Source organism: Carcharhinus amblyrhynchos, chromosome 9 (genome assembly GCF_965287045.1).
Source record: "Carcharhinus amblyrhynchos chromosome 9, sCarAmb.v2.hapA, whole genome shotgun sequence".
Taxonomy (NCBI): Eukaryota; Metazoa; Chordata; class Chondrichthyes; order Carcharhiniformes; family Carcharhinidae; genus Carcharhinus; species Carcharhinus amblyrhynchos.
Genome location: NC_137332.1, coordinates 2961795 through 2977799, shown reverse-complemented (window position 1 = coordinate 2977799; position 16005 = coordinate 2961795). Strand labels below are relative to the sequence as shown.

Genomic DNA, 16005 nt, shown 5'->3' with positions numbered 1-16005 from the left:
AACGTTTTAATAAAAGTTTTGTGATCAATAGAATCACACCTTATCCTCAGTAATTATACTGATTCTGCTTGTAACCAAGGCTGTTATAATAAAGATGGAGTCTTGAGTATCAGTAGCAAACATTTATTTTCTTTAGTCCAGAATTCAACATCGGTGCAACAGAAACTACTAACAGATAACAGGGCTTCTTACAAATTCCTTTCCTTGAATCAAGTGAACTGTATAAAACAGGTAGGGTTTCAAACACTCGATATACTCGAACAATAATTTACCAATATAAACTAGTGTTAACATTTACACAACAGTCAAGCTTGTAAACATTGGCACATTAGTAACCAAAATAGGATTTTAAATTGATCAAAAGTGCTCCACTAGACGCCAATAAATAAGAAAAATGAGGGATTGGGGAAAAATTCCTCATCTGTAACACTCTTCAAAAGTGGATTGAAATGCAGAAGATGGATCCACTTTGCATTCATCTGCCAACCTGAATATTCAGCAAAAATCAACAGCTGATTTGAAGGGAAATCAAGCGTGGCCAATGGGGAGTTGTGTCATTGCATGAGGTGGAAGAGGTCGAAGTCCCAGTGATGTTGGTGAATGAGCTGTTAACAGGATGAGATTAAGTTTTTACATGAATATTTTAAGCTTTCAACAAAAATTAGAACATAAATTCAGATGAGTAATTTCAGGAAGTGCCAATACTGCCCAGATCTGCTCAAATGTTTTACTTTCATGAGATGTGGTGTCATTGGTTGTGGACCAACTTTCTGGAACAGTAGTAGTCTATGCAGTGAAGGTACTCCCAAAGCATCATTCAGGAGGCAGTTCCAGGATCTGGACCAAGGCAGGTCCTTGGTCAGTCTCTCCAATGTGCCTGGGGAGTTGCTGCTAGTTTCAACTGCATGAGCTGTGGTTTGATGGGCAGAACTCCTCAGGGTCAGAAAGTTAAGTTCAAATTCCACTCCAGAAACTGGTGCACAAATCCAGGGCCAACTATAATGGACCAGGCTTCAGGCTCCATATTTTTTATTTTACATCCATCTGGAGTACTGCAAGGAGAGGTGTTGCTTTTAGCCAACTTGTACCCCCTTAGGGAGATGTTAAAAGGTCCCAGAAAACTACTCAAGAGCAGGGAAGCTTCCTCCCATTTGGCACAAATTGCCTCAAAACCAACTTGGCTGAAAACACAGATCTTTACAACATGCTGTTGTGGGAACTCATTGTGCATAAATTGATTGATATTCCCAACACAATTAACTATATTTGAAAAACACATCTGGCTTAAACAAGCCAATATAAATCTCAAACCTTTTTAAAACTGCTCATGTTATGGACATTTCACTGGCTGGACCCATCTCTACTTGCCCTTGAGCTGAATATTACTCAGACATTTCAGAAGGCATTTAAAAGTCAACCACATTGCTGAATGTTTGGAATCACATGTAGACTAGACTTTAGAAACAAACTAGAAGCAGGAGTAGGCCACTCAGTCCTTCAAGCCTGCTCCACCATACATGAGGGAATTCAATATCCTGACCCCACACCTTCCTTCCACATCCCTTGATCCCCAGGGCTCCAAAGCTTTAATTCTTTTCCCCCCCTCAAAGTCAGGAAACATTTTGACCTCAGATTTTCTGTGGCAGTGAATTACCCCTTATCCACAAACTATGACTCCTAGTTCTGGACTCCCCCACCATTGGGAACATTCTTTCTGAATCTACCCCTTCTAAACTTGTTAGAATTTTATAAGTTTCACGAGATCCCTTCTCTCAGCTCCAATGAATATAATCCTAGCCAACTTAGTCTCCTCCTATGACAGACCCGACATCCCAGGAGTCAGTCTGAAACTTTCCCTACACTCCCTCTATTGCAAAGGCATCCTCAGATAAAAGGAGACCAAAACTGCACACAATACTCCAGGTGTGGCCTCACCAACACTATACAATTGCAGTAAAACATCCTTATACTCAAATTGTCTCATTGTGAAAGTCAACATACCATTTGCCTTCTTTGCTTCCTGCTGTACCTGAGTGCTTACTTTCAGCGACTGATACACAGGGACTCAAGGTCTCGCTGAATATCCACCTCTCTCAATTTACACCCGTTCAAATAATAATGTCATAGAGGTTTACAGCATGGAAACAGGCCCTTCAGCCAAACTTGTCCATGATACCTTATTTTTAAAAACTCCTAAACTAATCCCAATTGCCCACACTTGGCCCATAGCTCTCTACATCCATGGTACCCATGTAACTATCAAATGCTTTTAAGAAGTTGTACCTGCTTCTACTATTACCACTGACAGTTTGTTCCAGACACTCACCACCCTCTGGACATTTGTATCTTCCCCCTCCCACCTTAAACCTATGTCCTCTAGTTTTAAGCTCCCCTACCTTTGGGAAAAGATATTGACTATCTACCTTTTCTATGCCCCCCATTATTTCATAGACCTCTATAAGGTCACCCCTCAGCCTCCTGCGCTCCAGAGAAAAAAGTCCCAGTCTATTCAGCCTCTCCTTATAACTCAATCCATCAAGTTCCAGTAGCATCCTAGTAAATCTTTTCTGCATTCTCGTTAATATTCTTTCTATAATAGTGACCAGAACTGTACACAGTGTTCCAAGTGTAGCCTCACCAATGTGTTGTACAACTTTGAAAACAGGAATTGGGACGTTTTGTCGATGTTCTGATTCGATGAAACCAGCATGCCAAATGCCTTCTTCACCACTCTGTCCACCTGTGACTCCACTTTCAAGGAGTCATGAACCTGTTCTCTTAGATCTTTTTGTTCTGTAACTCTCTCCAATGCCCTACCATTAACTGAGTAAATCCTGCCCTGGTTCAATCTACCAAAATGTATCACCTTGCATTTTACTAAATTAAACTCCATCTGCCATTTGTCAGCCCACTGGCCCAATTGATCAAGGTTATCTTCCTATTACTGCTACCAAAGCAGATAACCTCACATTTATAACCAGGTAGAGATTGCAGATTTCCTTCCCTAAAAAGGGACAATTGGTGAACAAGATGGACTTTTTCCACTACAACCTACAAGAGTTTCATGGTTACTATTACCGAAACTAACTTACGTTCTGGTTATTTATTACCGGTTGCTGTGGTGGAAACTCATGTTTCCCAAACACAAACCTCAATCACTGGATTACCAGTCCAATTTACCCCCTTTAATAAAATCAGAGCAAGCCATTTTCTCAGCAAAAGTTGGCAAAGTTCCTCAAACCCAAGATGATCAAGGCTGAGTGCAAAATACTTGCATCACATTCCAATTGTTATGTCTCACATGGTCTCAAAAGCAGTTGGTACTCAGCGCTTCAAGCCTGTCCTAAGGCCATTATAGACATGAGCAGAATTAGTCCACTTGGCCCGGTTCTACTAGTCACCTGAATGGCAAAACAAGCAGAAGGGACTGTGTGGTCTATTCCCCTGGCCCCAAAGTGCAGGAACTCACGAACAGTCATGAGGAAAAAAATCACTGATTCCAACTCAAGACAAAAGGTCAAAACAAAATATTTGATCAAGTTTACCACTCTGTTTCTTCTCCACCTCTTGATCATTCTTTAAATCAGAAAGGAACAAATTGCCTGTCCCATTGGTGAAGTTTTGCAAGCAATTAAGTCTTTAAAAATATACAAAATACTGCAGATGCTGGAAATTTGAAATTACAAAATGCTGGAAAAAAGCAGGGTGGTCTGGCAGCATCTGTTTCTCTCTCCACAGGTGCTGCCAGACCTGGCATCATGTTTAAAAAAGTTTATTCGTCCCAAGTAAGGCTTACATTAACATCGCAATGAAGTTACTGTGAAATTCCCCTAGTCGCCACACACTGCAGCTGTTCAGGTCAAAGCACCTAACCAATACGTCTTTCAGACTATGGTAGGAAACCAGGGCATCTGGAGGAAACCCATACAGACACGGGGAGAATGTGCAAACTCCACACAGTGACCCAAGCCTGAAATCGAACCCAGGTCCCTGGTGCTGTGAGGCAGTAGTGCTAGCCATTGTGCTGCCCATAAAAGATGATTTTGTTGTTTAAGAATGTTTGAGTACCACCATAATGAATCACCATGGTATATTAGAAAATATTGAAGGGAAAGAAATGCACCAAAATCTTCCAACATTACAGATATGAAGTTAAATTTGTGTTAATTCAAAATCTTGGAATTCCTAACCATAGTTCCAAGCAAATATAGCTACCAGGCCCACATTTAATATCCATCCCTAATTACGAGAAATTGGAGATATCCCTTCTTGAACTTCCAGATATTCAATTTAGTGATGCACTGGGCACCTTACATGGTGGTCATGTTGGCATAGAATTGGAGTCACTGAGGCTGAGACCAAGAACCATAAAAGGATATTGATGAACCAGTCTGGGTCTCACTTTCATGATCACAAGCTTTTTATTTTCAGATTTAGTTTAATTAAAATTGATTTAGAAACTGCAGTGACAGAAACACTACCATACCCTGCAACGTGCAGAACTGAAATAGCTGAGGAACCCAACGTAAAAAAGATTCTAACTTCATGAACAGTTTGTTGAGACTTAAAAAGCTCAAAAGACAAGCCAAGGCAACAAAATATTTAATCATAGTTGTAGTAAAGGAAACACAAACCAATTTGCAGACAGCAATGTCTGATACATATCAAGTGATAATCGGTCAGGGGATGTCACAGGGCAAGGAGGAAAGTGCTCTAATGTTGCTGGATGCAGAGGGAGGGACCAGTAAACATGTTGCATTTGGACTTCCAGGAGGTGTTCGACAAGGTACCTCACAAAAGGCTAAGTCATAAGAACCCATGGTGTAGGAGGGCAATACATTGGCATAGATGGAGAACTGGCTAATGGGCAGGAAACAGCATGTAGAATAAGGGGTTCTTTTCAGGTTGCTGACCTGTTAATCAGTTGGGTCCCAACTGAGGGACCTGGGGGTACTTGTTCATGTAACAAAAAGGTGCAGGAGGTAAATCAGGAAGGCTAACAGAGCATTGGCTTTAGGGAAGTCTTACTACAAATGCACAAGGTCTGGTTATTTATTTCATTGGAGACTGTTCAGAGAATGTTCACGATGATCTCCAGTATGCAGTGAATCTCACAAGGAAACAAACAGAATAATGTCATTTAGAAGAATGAGGTGACCTTATTGAAACATTTAGGATTCTTAAGGGGCTTGTCAGGGTGTTTCACCTGGTGGTGAAACGAGAACGTGCAGACTCTGTAGACAATGAGCCAAGACAGGAACGGAGCCTGGCTCCCTGGTACTGGAGGTGCTATGGTAATCATCAGAAGGATATTTAAAAATTTGCCACCTCTGCCTCGTCTACAAGTGACTCTGGATCATAGTTGATTAGTAAGTGTTCTTTGAAAAGTCCTAACATGTCACAGAGTTGCAGAGGCAAAGGAATAAAACCAGATGGACCAACTAACATTGACCCCGAGACCCTGTAAATGCCCCTGACTGATAGCTGGAGTTTGTGCTGAAACTGACAGAATGACCCCAAAGACTCATCAAGCAACACCTCACAGTTTGGTACGATCAGACAGCACCACTATCCCAGGCACGGCAAAGCCAGCAAGAGGTGGCAGCAGAGTGAGGGGGGAGTCTTCAGTAGTGCAGTCACATGGCATCAGGCCAAACTTGGGCCAAGGGAACAGGAACACCTTGTTGATTACCACCCTTCCCCCTCAGATAATGAATTGGCTGTCCAAACTGGACACTTGTGGAAGTTAAGAGTGACAAGGACACATTGCATTCTGGGTAGGGTGATTTAAATTTCCGGAGTGGTTCCATAGCATTATTGCAGAATTCTAAAGGACATTTCACCAGGTTGGGCAGCAACAGCTAATGGAAGAACCTTCCTGCTCTTCCCCTCAATTTACCTGTTGCAGATAGATCTATCCATGACAATATTGTCAGGAGGGGCATCTTCACTTGGAAGATGGCACAACACAATGGACAATATCACCCACTGTGCTAAACAGGATAGATCGGAACAGATCTAGCAGCTCAAAACTTAATGTTTGTCACAAGTAGACTTATATTCACACTGCAATGAAGTTACTGTGAAAACCCCCAAGTCACCACACTCCACTGCCTGTTCAGGGTCACTGAGGGAGAATTTAGCATGGCCAATGCAACTAACCAGCACATCTTTGGACTGTAGGAGGAAAGTGAAGCACCCAGAGGAAACCCATGCAGACACAGAGCATGCAAACTCCACACAGTGGCCCAAGCCAGGAATCGAACCCAAGTCCCTAGTGCTGTGAAGCAGCAGTACTAACCACTGTGCCCCTTAGGGCATCCACCAGCAGGTCTGGTGGACTATGAATAGCAGAGAGATGGTGATAGTGATATCCAGAGGCTCAGGCTAATGTTCTGGGCAGAGGCTACAAATCCAATCACAGTAGCTGGTAGAATTTAAATTCCATTAGCTTATAATTCAGATCTAGTGTCTGCAAAGATGACTGGTACTCAGTTATGGGAGATGGGCGTCACTGGCTGTTCAGCATTTATTGCCCATTCCTAGCTGTCAGAAGGCAGTTGAGAGTTAACTATGTTGCTGTGGGTCTGGAGTCACATGTAGACCACACCAGGTAAAGACAGCAGGTTTCATTCCCTAAGGTATATTAGAAAACCACATGGATTTTCCTGACAATAGTTTCATCGTCAGATTCTTATCGAATTCAAATCCCACCATCTACCCTGGCAGGATTTGAATCCAGAAACTCAGCTAGTCTAACAATAATAGATTTCAAACAAATTCAGCAGCTCAAAACTGGGCGTCCATGGAGGTGCAGTGGGCCATCAGCAGAATTGTATACAACCGCAATCTGTAACCTCATGGTCTGGCATGTGCCCCACTATCATTACCAAGTCAGGGAGCCAACCCTGAATGAACAAGGATTATATGGGGGCCTGCTGGGGAACAGCACTAGATATACCCTTCAAAAAAAAGGGCAAACCTGGCAATGTTACAACTGGGACAACTAGAATGCTGAACAGAAGCAACTTACACTAGAGCACCGATTACAACAGACAGCAGAAAAGATCCTTTCACCTGCCTCCAGTCCCCCCCACCACCCCCCTTCTACCTGGACCTCCTTCCTGCTCAACCTTTCCACTGGAACTGTCAGCACAACATCAACCACTTCAATCTCTGCCCCTCTCACCCACTCCAAACTGTCTTCTTCTGAACTTGCTGCACTCTGTCCACTCAAGTCCAATCCTGATTTATCAGACCTGCTGACAGGAGCTGTACTGTTGTTACTTGATGTACTAAACTTCACCTCAGAACCTGAGTGCCAACTCCCAGACTCCCCCTCCCACCTCACCCTGGGCCACAACCCCACCAAACATCAAGCCCACTGCTTCCAGGGCCGTCAGACATTATCGCCTCTGGAAAGTTTCCCACCTCAGTTCCCTAATCCCTCAACCCCCTTATACCCAAATTCCACAACAGGACTGCCTTGTTAGATCCATTGCATCAGCTGCTTCCTGTCCCAGTGGCAGTGTACACCATCCACACAAGAGGCACTGCAGCAACTGAAGCCTCCTTTAACAGCACCTTCCAAACAACCTCAAAAAAGGACAAGGGTAACAAATGCTCAGAATCACGATCACTATCACCTGCAAGCTCCTATCCAAATCACTCTTGGAATTCTATCGCTGTTTCACCGGCGCACCCCCTCCCTTACAGTACCACAGGTCCACCCACACCACATGGACTGCATGGCTCAAGGCAGCAACGCACCATCACTTAAGGGAAATTAGGCACAGTAAGAAGTTTAACACCAGGTTAAAAATTTTTGGTAGCATGAGCTTTGAGAACATTGCCCGAGGGGCAACGCTCTGAAAGCTTGTGCTACTAAATAAACCTGTTGGACTTTAACCTGGTGTTGAGACCACTTATTGTGCCTACCCCAGTCCAATGCTGGCAACTTCACATCAAGGGAAATTAGGAATAGGCAATAAAGTCTGGCTTTCCAGTGACACCCTTATCCTCTGAAAGAATAAATCTGAAACAGCACAATATAGTTTGAGGGATAAATATTGACCAAGACAATCGGAGAATGTCTTGCTCTTCAAGGATAAGATAGAATCTCTGATACCACGTAACACCTCCCCTTAATCTCATCTTAAAAAAAAAATCATTTCCCAATAGCACAACACTCCACACTGGGAGTTGGCCTGGATTGTTGTACTCAAAAGTTTCTACTCAAGAGTGGCTCAAGAAGACGCTGCAATCCAATGAGCCAAGGTGCCCACTAGACCATAACCTAGTCACACTTGTTCTAAGAACTTACATTCCATATAGGTGTGTAAGGCTGTCAACATCTGTCCATCCGGTGCTACATAGGCAGAATAAGTCATTTCATCCAGCATTGGTGGTGAGACTCTCTCCTGTTGTGCTGCTGTCACTGGGGTAGTGGACAGATGGTTTGGACTCACATGCTTCTTATGACGTGCTCTGCAGTTCTGGAACCAAACCTGCAAACATCACGTTGTGAATTTTAAAACAAAAATTGCAAACTTACACTCCTGCTGATCACGTCACATTATGATACCTTCAAAATCTGCCCCACTGTGCCTATGATGAAGGACTGCTCAATGGTCACTTCCACCAGAGTTAGGTAGATTTAGATGGATTAGTGACAGGTAGATTGGTGAGGGAGAAATTCAAAGCAAGTTTTTCCCATCTTGTTGGTTCTCTTACCGACAATCTTCAAAACTTGATGAGCACTGAAGTCCCCCACCCAGAGTACTATGCCTACGCCACCCTCAACACAGAAGTACTATTGAGCATGGAGGAAAGTTAATTCATCAGCTGAGGGAGGACAGTAGGTGACAGATTGACTTGATGCTGAGATTATGCCATGAGCTCTGGAGTCAGATTCCCAGGATCATTCCCCTCCTCCCATTTACCACAGTGTCATTGGGTTAGGACATACTTGGGAATGCTGGAGTCTGGGACAAGGCATACTTGTGCTCCTGCAGCCAATCTCAACTATTTGAGACTAGAACAAGGGGACACCATTTAAAAAGGAGTCTCAGTTGAGGGGAGAATTTTTTGTTAAGTCTGTGGAAAAGAATTCCAAAGTGGGGGGGGGGGGGGGGGGGGGGTGGTGTAGATTTGGACTGACTCCCTTTGTCCATCAACCAAAAGGATTACTGGAGTGGGGAGAGACTGCAAAGAGTCAGGAGAGTGGAGTGAGGCCAGTCAGATCAGCCATAAATCTCAATGATGGAGCAGGCAGGTGTGATGATTGACTCCCTTGCAGAAAGCCCCAGGAATCTGAAACCCACCCTCCTGCAACATTTCTCCCATCACATACTGGTATGACGAAAGGTTGACAGGGCTGGGACTTTTCTTTTTAGAGCAGTGGAGGATGAGAGGCGACTTAAGAGGTTTATGAGATGAGGGGAATAGATAGTCTCTGCACATCCACTATTTCCTTGGGTGGATGAAGCTGTTACTAGTAGGCACAACTATAAAGGTTCATGGTGGGAGACGTAGGAGAGATGTCCGAGGTGGATTCTTCAGACAGTGGTTGGGTGTGGAATACACTCCCTGCTGTTATAGTGGAGTTGGACACTTTTAGGAACTTTCAAGCAGTATTGGATAGGCACATGGAGCACACCAGAATGATAGGGAGTGGGATAGCTTGATGTTGGGTTCAAATGGTGAATCTGTGGAACTCTTTGCTGCAGAAGGCTGGAGGAGGCCAGGTCATTGAGTGTATTTAAGACATAGATAGCTTTTTGATTAAGAAGGGGAACAGGGGTTATGAGGGAAAAGACAGGAAAATGGGGATGAGAAGAAATGAGCCACGATTGAATGGTGGGACAGACCTGATGGGCTGAGTGGCCTAATTCTGGCCCCATGTCTTATGGTCACTTAAAAAGGTGATATTAGGGAACATGAAATCCCAGAGCTTAGAGGCCAGTGAGCTGAGTGCACAGCCACCAACTGTGAAACAAAGGAGCTGGGTGCGCTTCATTTGGTTTTGAAAAGGGAAAGAAAGGAGTGTTGAACAAACTTCAGAGGGATGATCAAAATATACAGTTGGTAATTTGACCCCATTCAGTAATATTGTGGCTAGTCAGAACGTGGTCTCTCTTCCACTGACCCTCAATCTCTTCTGTTAGAAATAGTGAGTGAATTGTCTACAGAATTTATCAAATCTAGGAGATAAAGAAGGGTTGTTTCCAGTTGTTAAATTTCAAAGGAGAGTATGATTTGGAAGTCCTATAGGAAGTTTATTAAATTTTATCTGCCCCAAAAGTGGGGGCAATCGTGAGAACATGGAAGATTTTTATATTCAAAGGAGGGCCAAGGGCAGTGGAATCAAAGGTGAAAGAGCAAAGAGATACTGGGGAGATGTTGAGAGCTTAGGTGGAGCTGCCTCATTCTTCAAAACATTAATAGATACAAGCTCAACCTCTCCAACTTTGCCTCAAATGGGATGAAGACATTTCTATTAGTTGACCAAACCTCCTTTGAACTGCTAATGTATTTTATAGTCTTTAAGATAAAAAAACTGTACACAGTACACAAAGTGTACACAGTATTCAGATGTGGTCTCACCATGGCTGCACACAACATCCTGATATTTATATTTCATTCACCTTGCAATAAAATGACAACATTCATCTTCCTCACCATTTGTTGTATCTGCATACCATCTTTTCCTGATTCATGTGCCAGACAGCCAGATCCCTCGGTACCTCAGTTCTGCAATCTCTATTTGCCAATTTTCTATTCTCATCACACTTACATTTTCTGCATTATAGATTCCAAGGGTCAAATTTTTGCTCACTCAACCAACATTTCACAGAAGCACGTCCTTGACACAACCTCAGTTCCCTACCCATCTGCAAGCCTGGATTATTATTGAAGTCCTCAGAATGCAACTCAATCCACAGCTTTGATCCAGGCAAGTGTCCAACCAATGCACCAGTCAGACACCAGAATCACAATAAGTAATTCAAATTTAGGTACCAGGATACAAGGGATTAGAGAAGCCCATGAACTCAACTCTCAAGTTAAAGCCTTTTAACTCAAGATCATTTCAATGGGAAATGCCTCACCTGTATAACACGCCTGCTTAAACCAGTTCTGTCTGCAAGTTTTTGAAGGGTTTGTGCATCTGGATTGTTGTCTTGTGAAAATTGTGCTTGCATGATCTGGAAAACAAAAAAAAAGTTAAAGTATTTTAGTAATTGGTGCAGCATTGCTGAGTGAATTTAAAAACTGGGCAGCAAAAACAGTTTGTAAATACTCAAGGCGTCTTGCAGCACATGGGAGAAATAGTTGATCTTTGGAACAAGCTTAAACAGTTTCAACTCTAATAAAATTCTCATTTATGATGACAGGTTGTTGACCCAAGACATCAATTCTTTCTCTACAAGTATTTCCAGTATTTATTATTATTTCACTAAGCAGCTGGTAGTCCATCAATCTAGGATAACAATGCAAATACTTTTCTCTCAATCTGTAGTGTGGCCTGATGTGCAAGGGAAATAATTTGTGTGCATTCACAGCCTCAATTCATTCCAAAGCATTTTACAGCTAAGGGCGTCATCGTCACAAAGCAGGAGACAAGGTAACCAATTTGTGCACCGCCAGACAAGGGTTTTTTTTTGTTATATTCAGCTCTTCAAAAGGATGAACATTGGCTCTAGACATTAGGGAGAATACTCCTACGCTAAAAAGGTGCTGCGGGATTTTCTTTTAAAAGCACTCAACTGGCATGACAAATTAAGTAAAAAAAACGAGTCTGATCTCAATGATTGTGACCATAAACTTTCTGATTATTAAAACCCATCTGATTCTTTAGGGAAGGAAATCCACCAACCTCACTGGCTACGTGTGGCACCAGCCCCACACCAATGAGGTTGACTCTCGATTGCCCTCTAAAATGGCAAAGTGAGGCATATTCAAGGTGGTAGCTCATCACCTTCAAGGGGAAATTGTCCTACTGGAGGTGTCCATAACAAGGAGGAAATAATACAAACAGGTGCCCTGAGAGTTAGTCAGTATTTTAAGGGAGTTTGTGGAGGTTTAGGGAGGGAGTTCCAAAGCTTAGGATCTAGATAGCTAAAGGATGTGAGGTTTGCACAAGAGTTTAAGAATTCACATTGTCCTTGTGAATCACATCCTCAACTTGTGCAACAGAATATCTTATCACTTTTTACTTGCTTAGCTCAAAGCCGCTTTACATATTCTAGTTTACACTTTACTGTTTAATCCTTTCATCTGTGCCTCATGATAAATTTTCAAACTATCCCAACAAAGCTGAAACAGAGGGTAGCATGATCATTGTTCTGCTCAAATTGCAAAGCCCTGTGTATATCCTATGCCTGGTGATCAACTATGGGTCCAATAAGGATTCAAATACTCCCTTTATCTGTTAGCAAATCTCAAATTGGGCTGCACAAAATCTTTCACTTCCATGTTTACTGCAATAGTTTACAGATTATTACAAGGCTATTTGGCCCACACCCTCCACACAAACCTTTCTCTCCCTCTTCCTCATGCACCAATCCACCTTTCTATAATCACCTTTTTTTTGTGTTCCCAAGCTCCACATTCTCCATAGTTTCACCCAAATTCTTTTTTTGATTCCCTTTGTATTTATAGAGCCTAGCTTTAGTCCCTGTCAGAAGTGGAAACATCTTCAAGCCTACCTCAAACCCAATAAAGACAGCTGTTGGCTTTCACAGAAACATGCACAACCCAAGTAGAAAAGGCGACCCTTAATTTCCTTGCAGGGCATTTTGCAAGTGCTGTAAGGAGGGCTTAAAACTAACTTGGCAAGGGTGTGGAAGTCAAGGGACAAATTAGAAATGGAACTGATTCACAAAATACAGACAGAGAAAGCACAAGAGTATATTAAAAGTTTTAGTCACAAGGCAGTTTACATTAACAGTGCCACGAAGTTACTGTGAAAATCCCCTAGTTACCACACTATGACGCCTGTTCAGGTACACAGGCGTAATTGAGTTTCTGCTTGTGGGAGGAAACTGGAACATCCAAAGGAAACCCACACAGACACAGGGAGAACATGCAGACTCCACACAGACAGTGACCAGGGGCCAGGCATTGAACCTAGGTTTCTGATGCTGAGAGGCAGCAGTGTCAACTACTGTGGCACAGATTGCATTGTAGAAATGATATTGTGGCAATAACAGAAACCTCATTCAAACCAAGAACAGGACTTGGTGTTAAGTGTTCCCAGATACAAGGTGTTTAGAACACAAAAGGAAAGGACTTTACAATGCTGGAGAAAGGAAGATATCTTCAAGGACAGAATCAATTTGGCTAGAGTTAAAGGATGCAACTACATGCACAACATGGTCTATAGACCACCAACAAGCGACAAGCCTGCAGAGAAATTCAGAGATGCAAACATAAAAGTGTGGTTATAATGCAGGACTAGGCTGGAACAGTAGTAGCGCAAAGGGCAGAGCAGGACAAAATCGTTAGATTGTCTCCAGAGTTTTTGATAGCAGTATGTCCTTAGTTTAACAGAATATACTGTTGGACATGGTTCTTGGAAAGGAAGTGGGACATTGACACAGTGATCATTGTATAAGGTTTAGGATAACAATAGGAGAAAGAAAATAGGCAATCCAGAGTAAATCAACTGAGGGAGAGTGGGGCAAGAACAGGGTAGGCCAGGTAGACCGGAAGAAAAAGTCGAACAATGGGCTACCTTCAAAACAGAAATGGTCTGGATATAAGTCCAGGTTCATTCCCTTAAAAAGGTAGGGCAAACAAATCCAAAGTTCCCCAGATGAGAAGAGATATAAATTAAGTTTGCATATGACAGGTGTCAGGCGTGGAAAACACAGTTGAGAACCAAGGAATACAGAAGGTTCAGAGGGGAGGTGGAAAAAAAAATCACATGAGAAGTGAGGTGCAGGGGCAGAGACATGGGGAGAAGAGACTGGGAGCCCTTTTTAATGTTGGCTGCCACAGTCTTCTATAGGCTTAGAAATGGCAAGAGGAGGATTGACTGATTAGAGACTTTACACATGAGACATGGCAGAGATATTAAACGAACACTGCATCCATCTTTACAATGGAAAGTTAATCTTACCCAGGACAGGGTGATGGAGAAAATTGTTCCTAGAAATGTTGAAATTGATAAGTGTCAAATAGCCCTTGTACTGAAAAAGGGTCATAAGGATAGCCCCAGCAATTACAAACCAGTTTAACAATGGAAACATGTAGGATCATTAGGAGCCAGCATGGATTTCTAAAGAGAAATTATGCTCAACCTTTTTTTTTTGGGGGGTGGCAACAGGAAGGGTTGATGAGGTATACGTTGACTTTCAGAAGGAAAATATGAAGCAGTGCTGCAGTTATAGCTCATGGGATAAAGGGACAGTAGTAATGTGGATACAAAATATGAATGTGAGGAAGCGGAGATTAATGGTCAATAGACATTTTTCAGGCTGGAGAAACATTTGCATTGTTCTCTAGAGGTTGGGAGAAGAAATAGGAAGGGTAGACCATTCAGCCCTTCCAGCCTCCTCCACCTTTCAGTAAGATCATGGCTAATCCAAAATTCCTCATGCCCACATTCTTGTCCTTTCCCAGTAATCCTCAATTCCCTTACTGTTCAAGGATCTATCTTTCTCAGCCTTGTAAACAAGGGCTCAGCCCTGACATGTTCCATTCCAAAGACTTGCAGCCCTTAAGAAATTTTTCATCTCACTCTTAATTGGTGCCCTTTTATTCTTTGCCTATGCCCTCTGGTCCTACACTCTTCCAGTAAGAAGTCTGACAACACCAGGTGCAAGTCCAATTTATTTGATAGTAAACTCTCAAGCTTGCGAGGTTTCCTTCATCAGATGAATGGAGAATTCTAGCCTCAGACAGTACATATAACAGCACAGACAGTTTACAGATTACTGATTAGAATGCAAGTCTTTACACCTAACCTGCTATTCAAGTCTTAAAGTGGCCAACAATGTGAGTGGAAGGAGCATTGAGCACAGGTTAAAGAGATGTGTATTGCCTCCAGACAGTAGTGAGCAAGGTTTTGCAAACCCAAGCCAGTCACGGGGGTTAAGATAGTGAACCCAAGATCCCTGTTGAGACCGTCCTCATGTGCGCGGAACCTGGCTATCAGTCTCTGCTCAGCAATTCTGCGTTGCGTGTCGTGAAGGCCACCTTGGAGAATGCTTACCCGAAGGTCAGAGGCCGAATGCCCGTGACCGCTGAAGCATTCGCCAACAGGAAGGGAACAGTCTTGCCTGGTGATTGTCAAGCGATGTTCATTCATCCATTGTTGTAGCGTCTGCATGGTTTCCCCAATGTACCATGCTTCGGGACATCCTTCCTTGCAACGTATTAGGTAGACAACGTTGGCCGAGTTGCAAGAGTATTTACCATGTACCTGGTGGATGGTATTCTCATGTGTGATGTCATCATCCATGTTGATGATCCAGCATGTCACGACAGGGTGGAGTCACCAAGCAGAGACTGATAGCCAAGTTCCGCACACGAGAACGGTCTCAACTGGGATCTTGGGTTCATGTCGCACTCTCCGTAACCCCCATGACTTGCCTGGGTTTGCAAAACCTCACTTACTGTACTGTCTGGAGACAATACACATCTCTTTAACCTGTGCTCAATGCTCCTTCCACTCACATTGTCGGCCACTTTAAGACTTGAATAGCAGGTTAGGTGTAAAGACTTCCATTCTAATCAGTAATCTGTAAACTATCTGTGCTTTATATGCTCTGAGGCCAGAACTCTCCATTCACCTGACGAAGAGGGAAACCTCGCAAGCTTGTGAGTTTACTATCAAATAGTGGTTGGACTTAAACCTGTTGTCAGACTTCTTACTGTGTTTACCCCAGTCCAACATCAGCATCTCCATATTACGCTCTTCCCACAAGAGGAAGATCGTCTCAGCATTTACGCTATCAAGCCCCTGGAGAATCCTATATACTCTGTGAGATCATTCCTCTT

The 16005-nt window shown here is 43.0% G+C and overlaps 1 protein-coding gene across 1 annotated transcript in view; it reads right to left on the bottom strand.

Moving 5' to 3' along the window:
- Positions 1 to 429: 429 nt before the first annotated feature.
- The window catches only part of LOC145347552 (LIM/homeobox protein Lhx8-like), a 32536-nt gene continuing 16960 nt past the window's right edge, over positions 430 to 16005 (bottom strand). Inside the window, exons 6-8 of the mRNA XM_080195086.1 lie at positions 11109 to 11204; positions 8324 to 8507; positions 430 to 605 (exon numbers count right to left, since the gene is read on the bottom strand). Coding sequence (XP_080051212.1) covers positions 529 to 605; positions 8324 to 8507; positions 11109 to 11204 — 357 coding nt within the window. The 3' untranslated portion in view covers positions 430 to 528. The remainder of the gene's footprint in view (positions 606 to 8323; positions 8508 to 11108; positions 11205 to 16005) is intronic.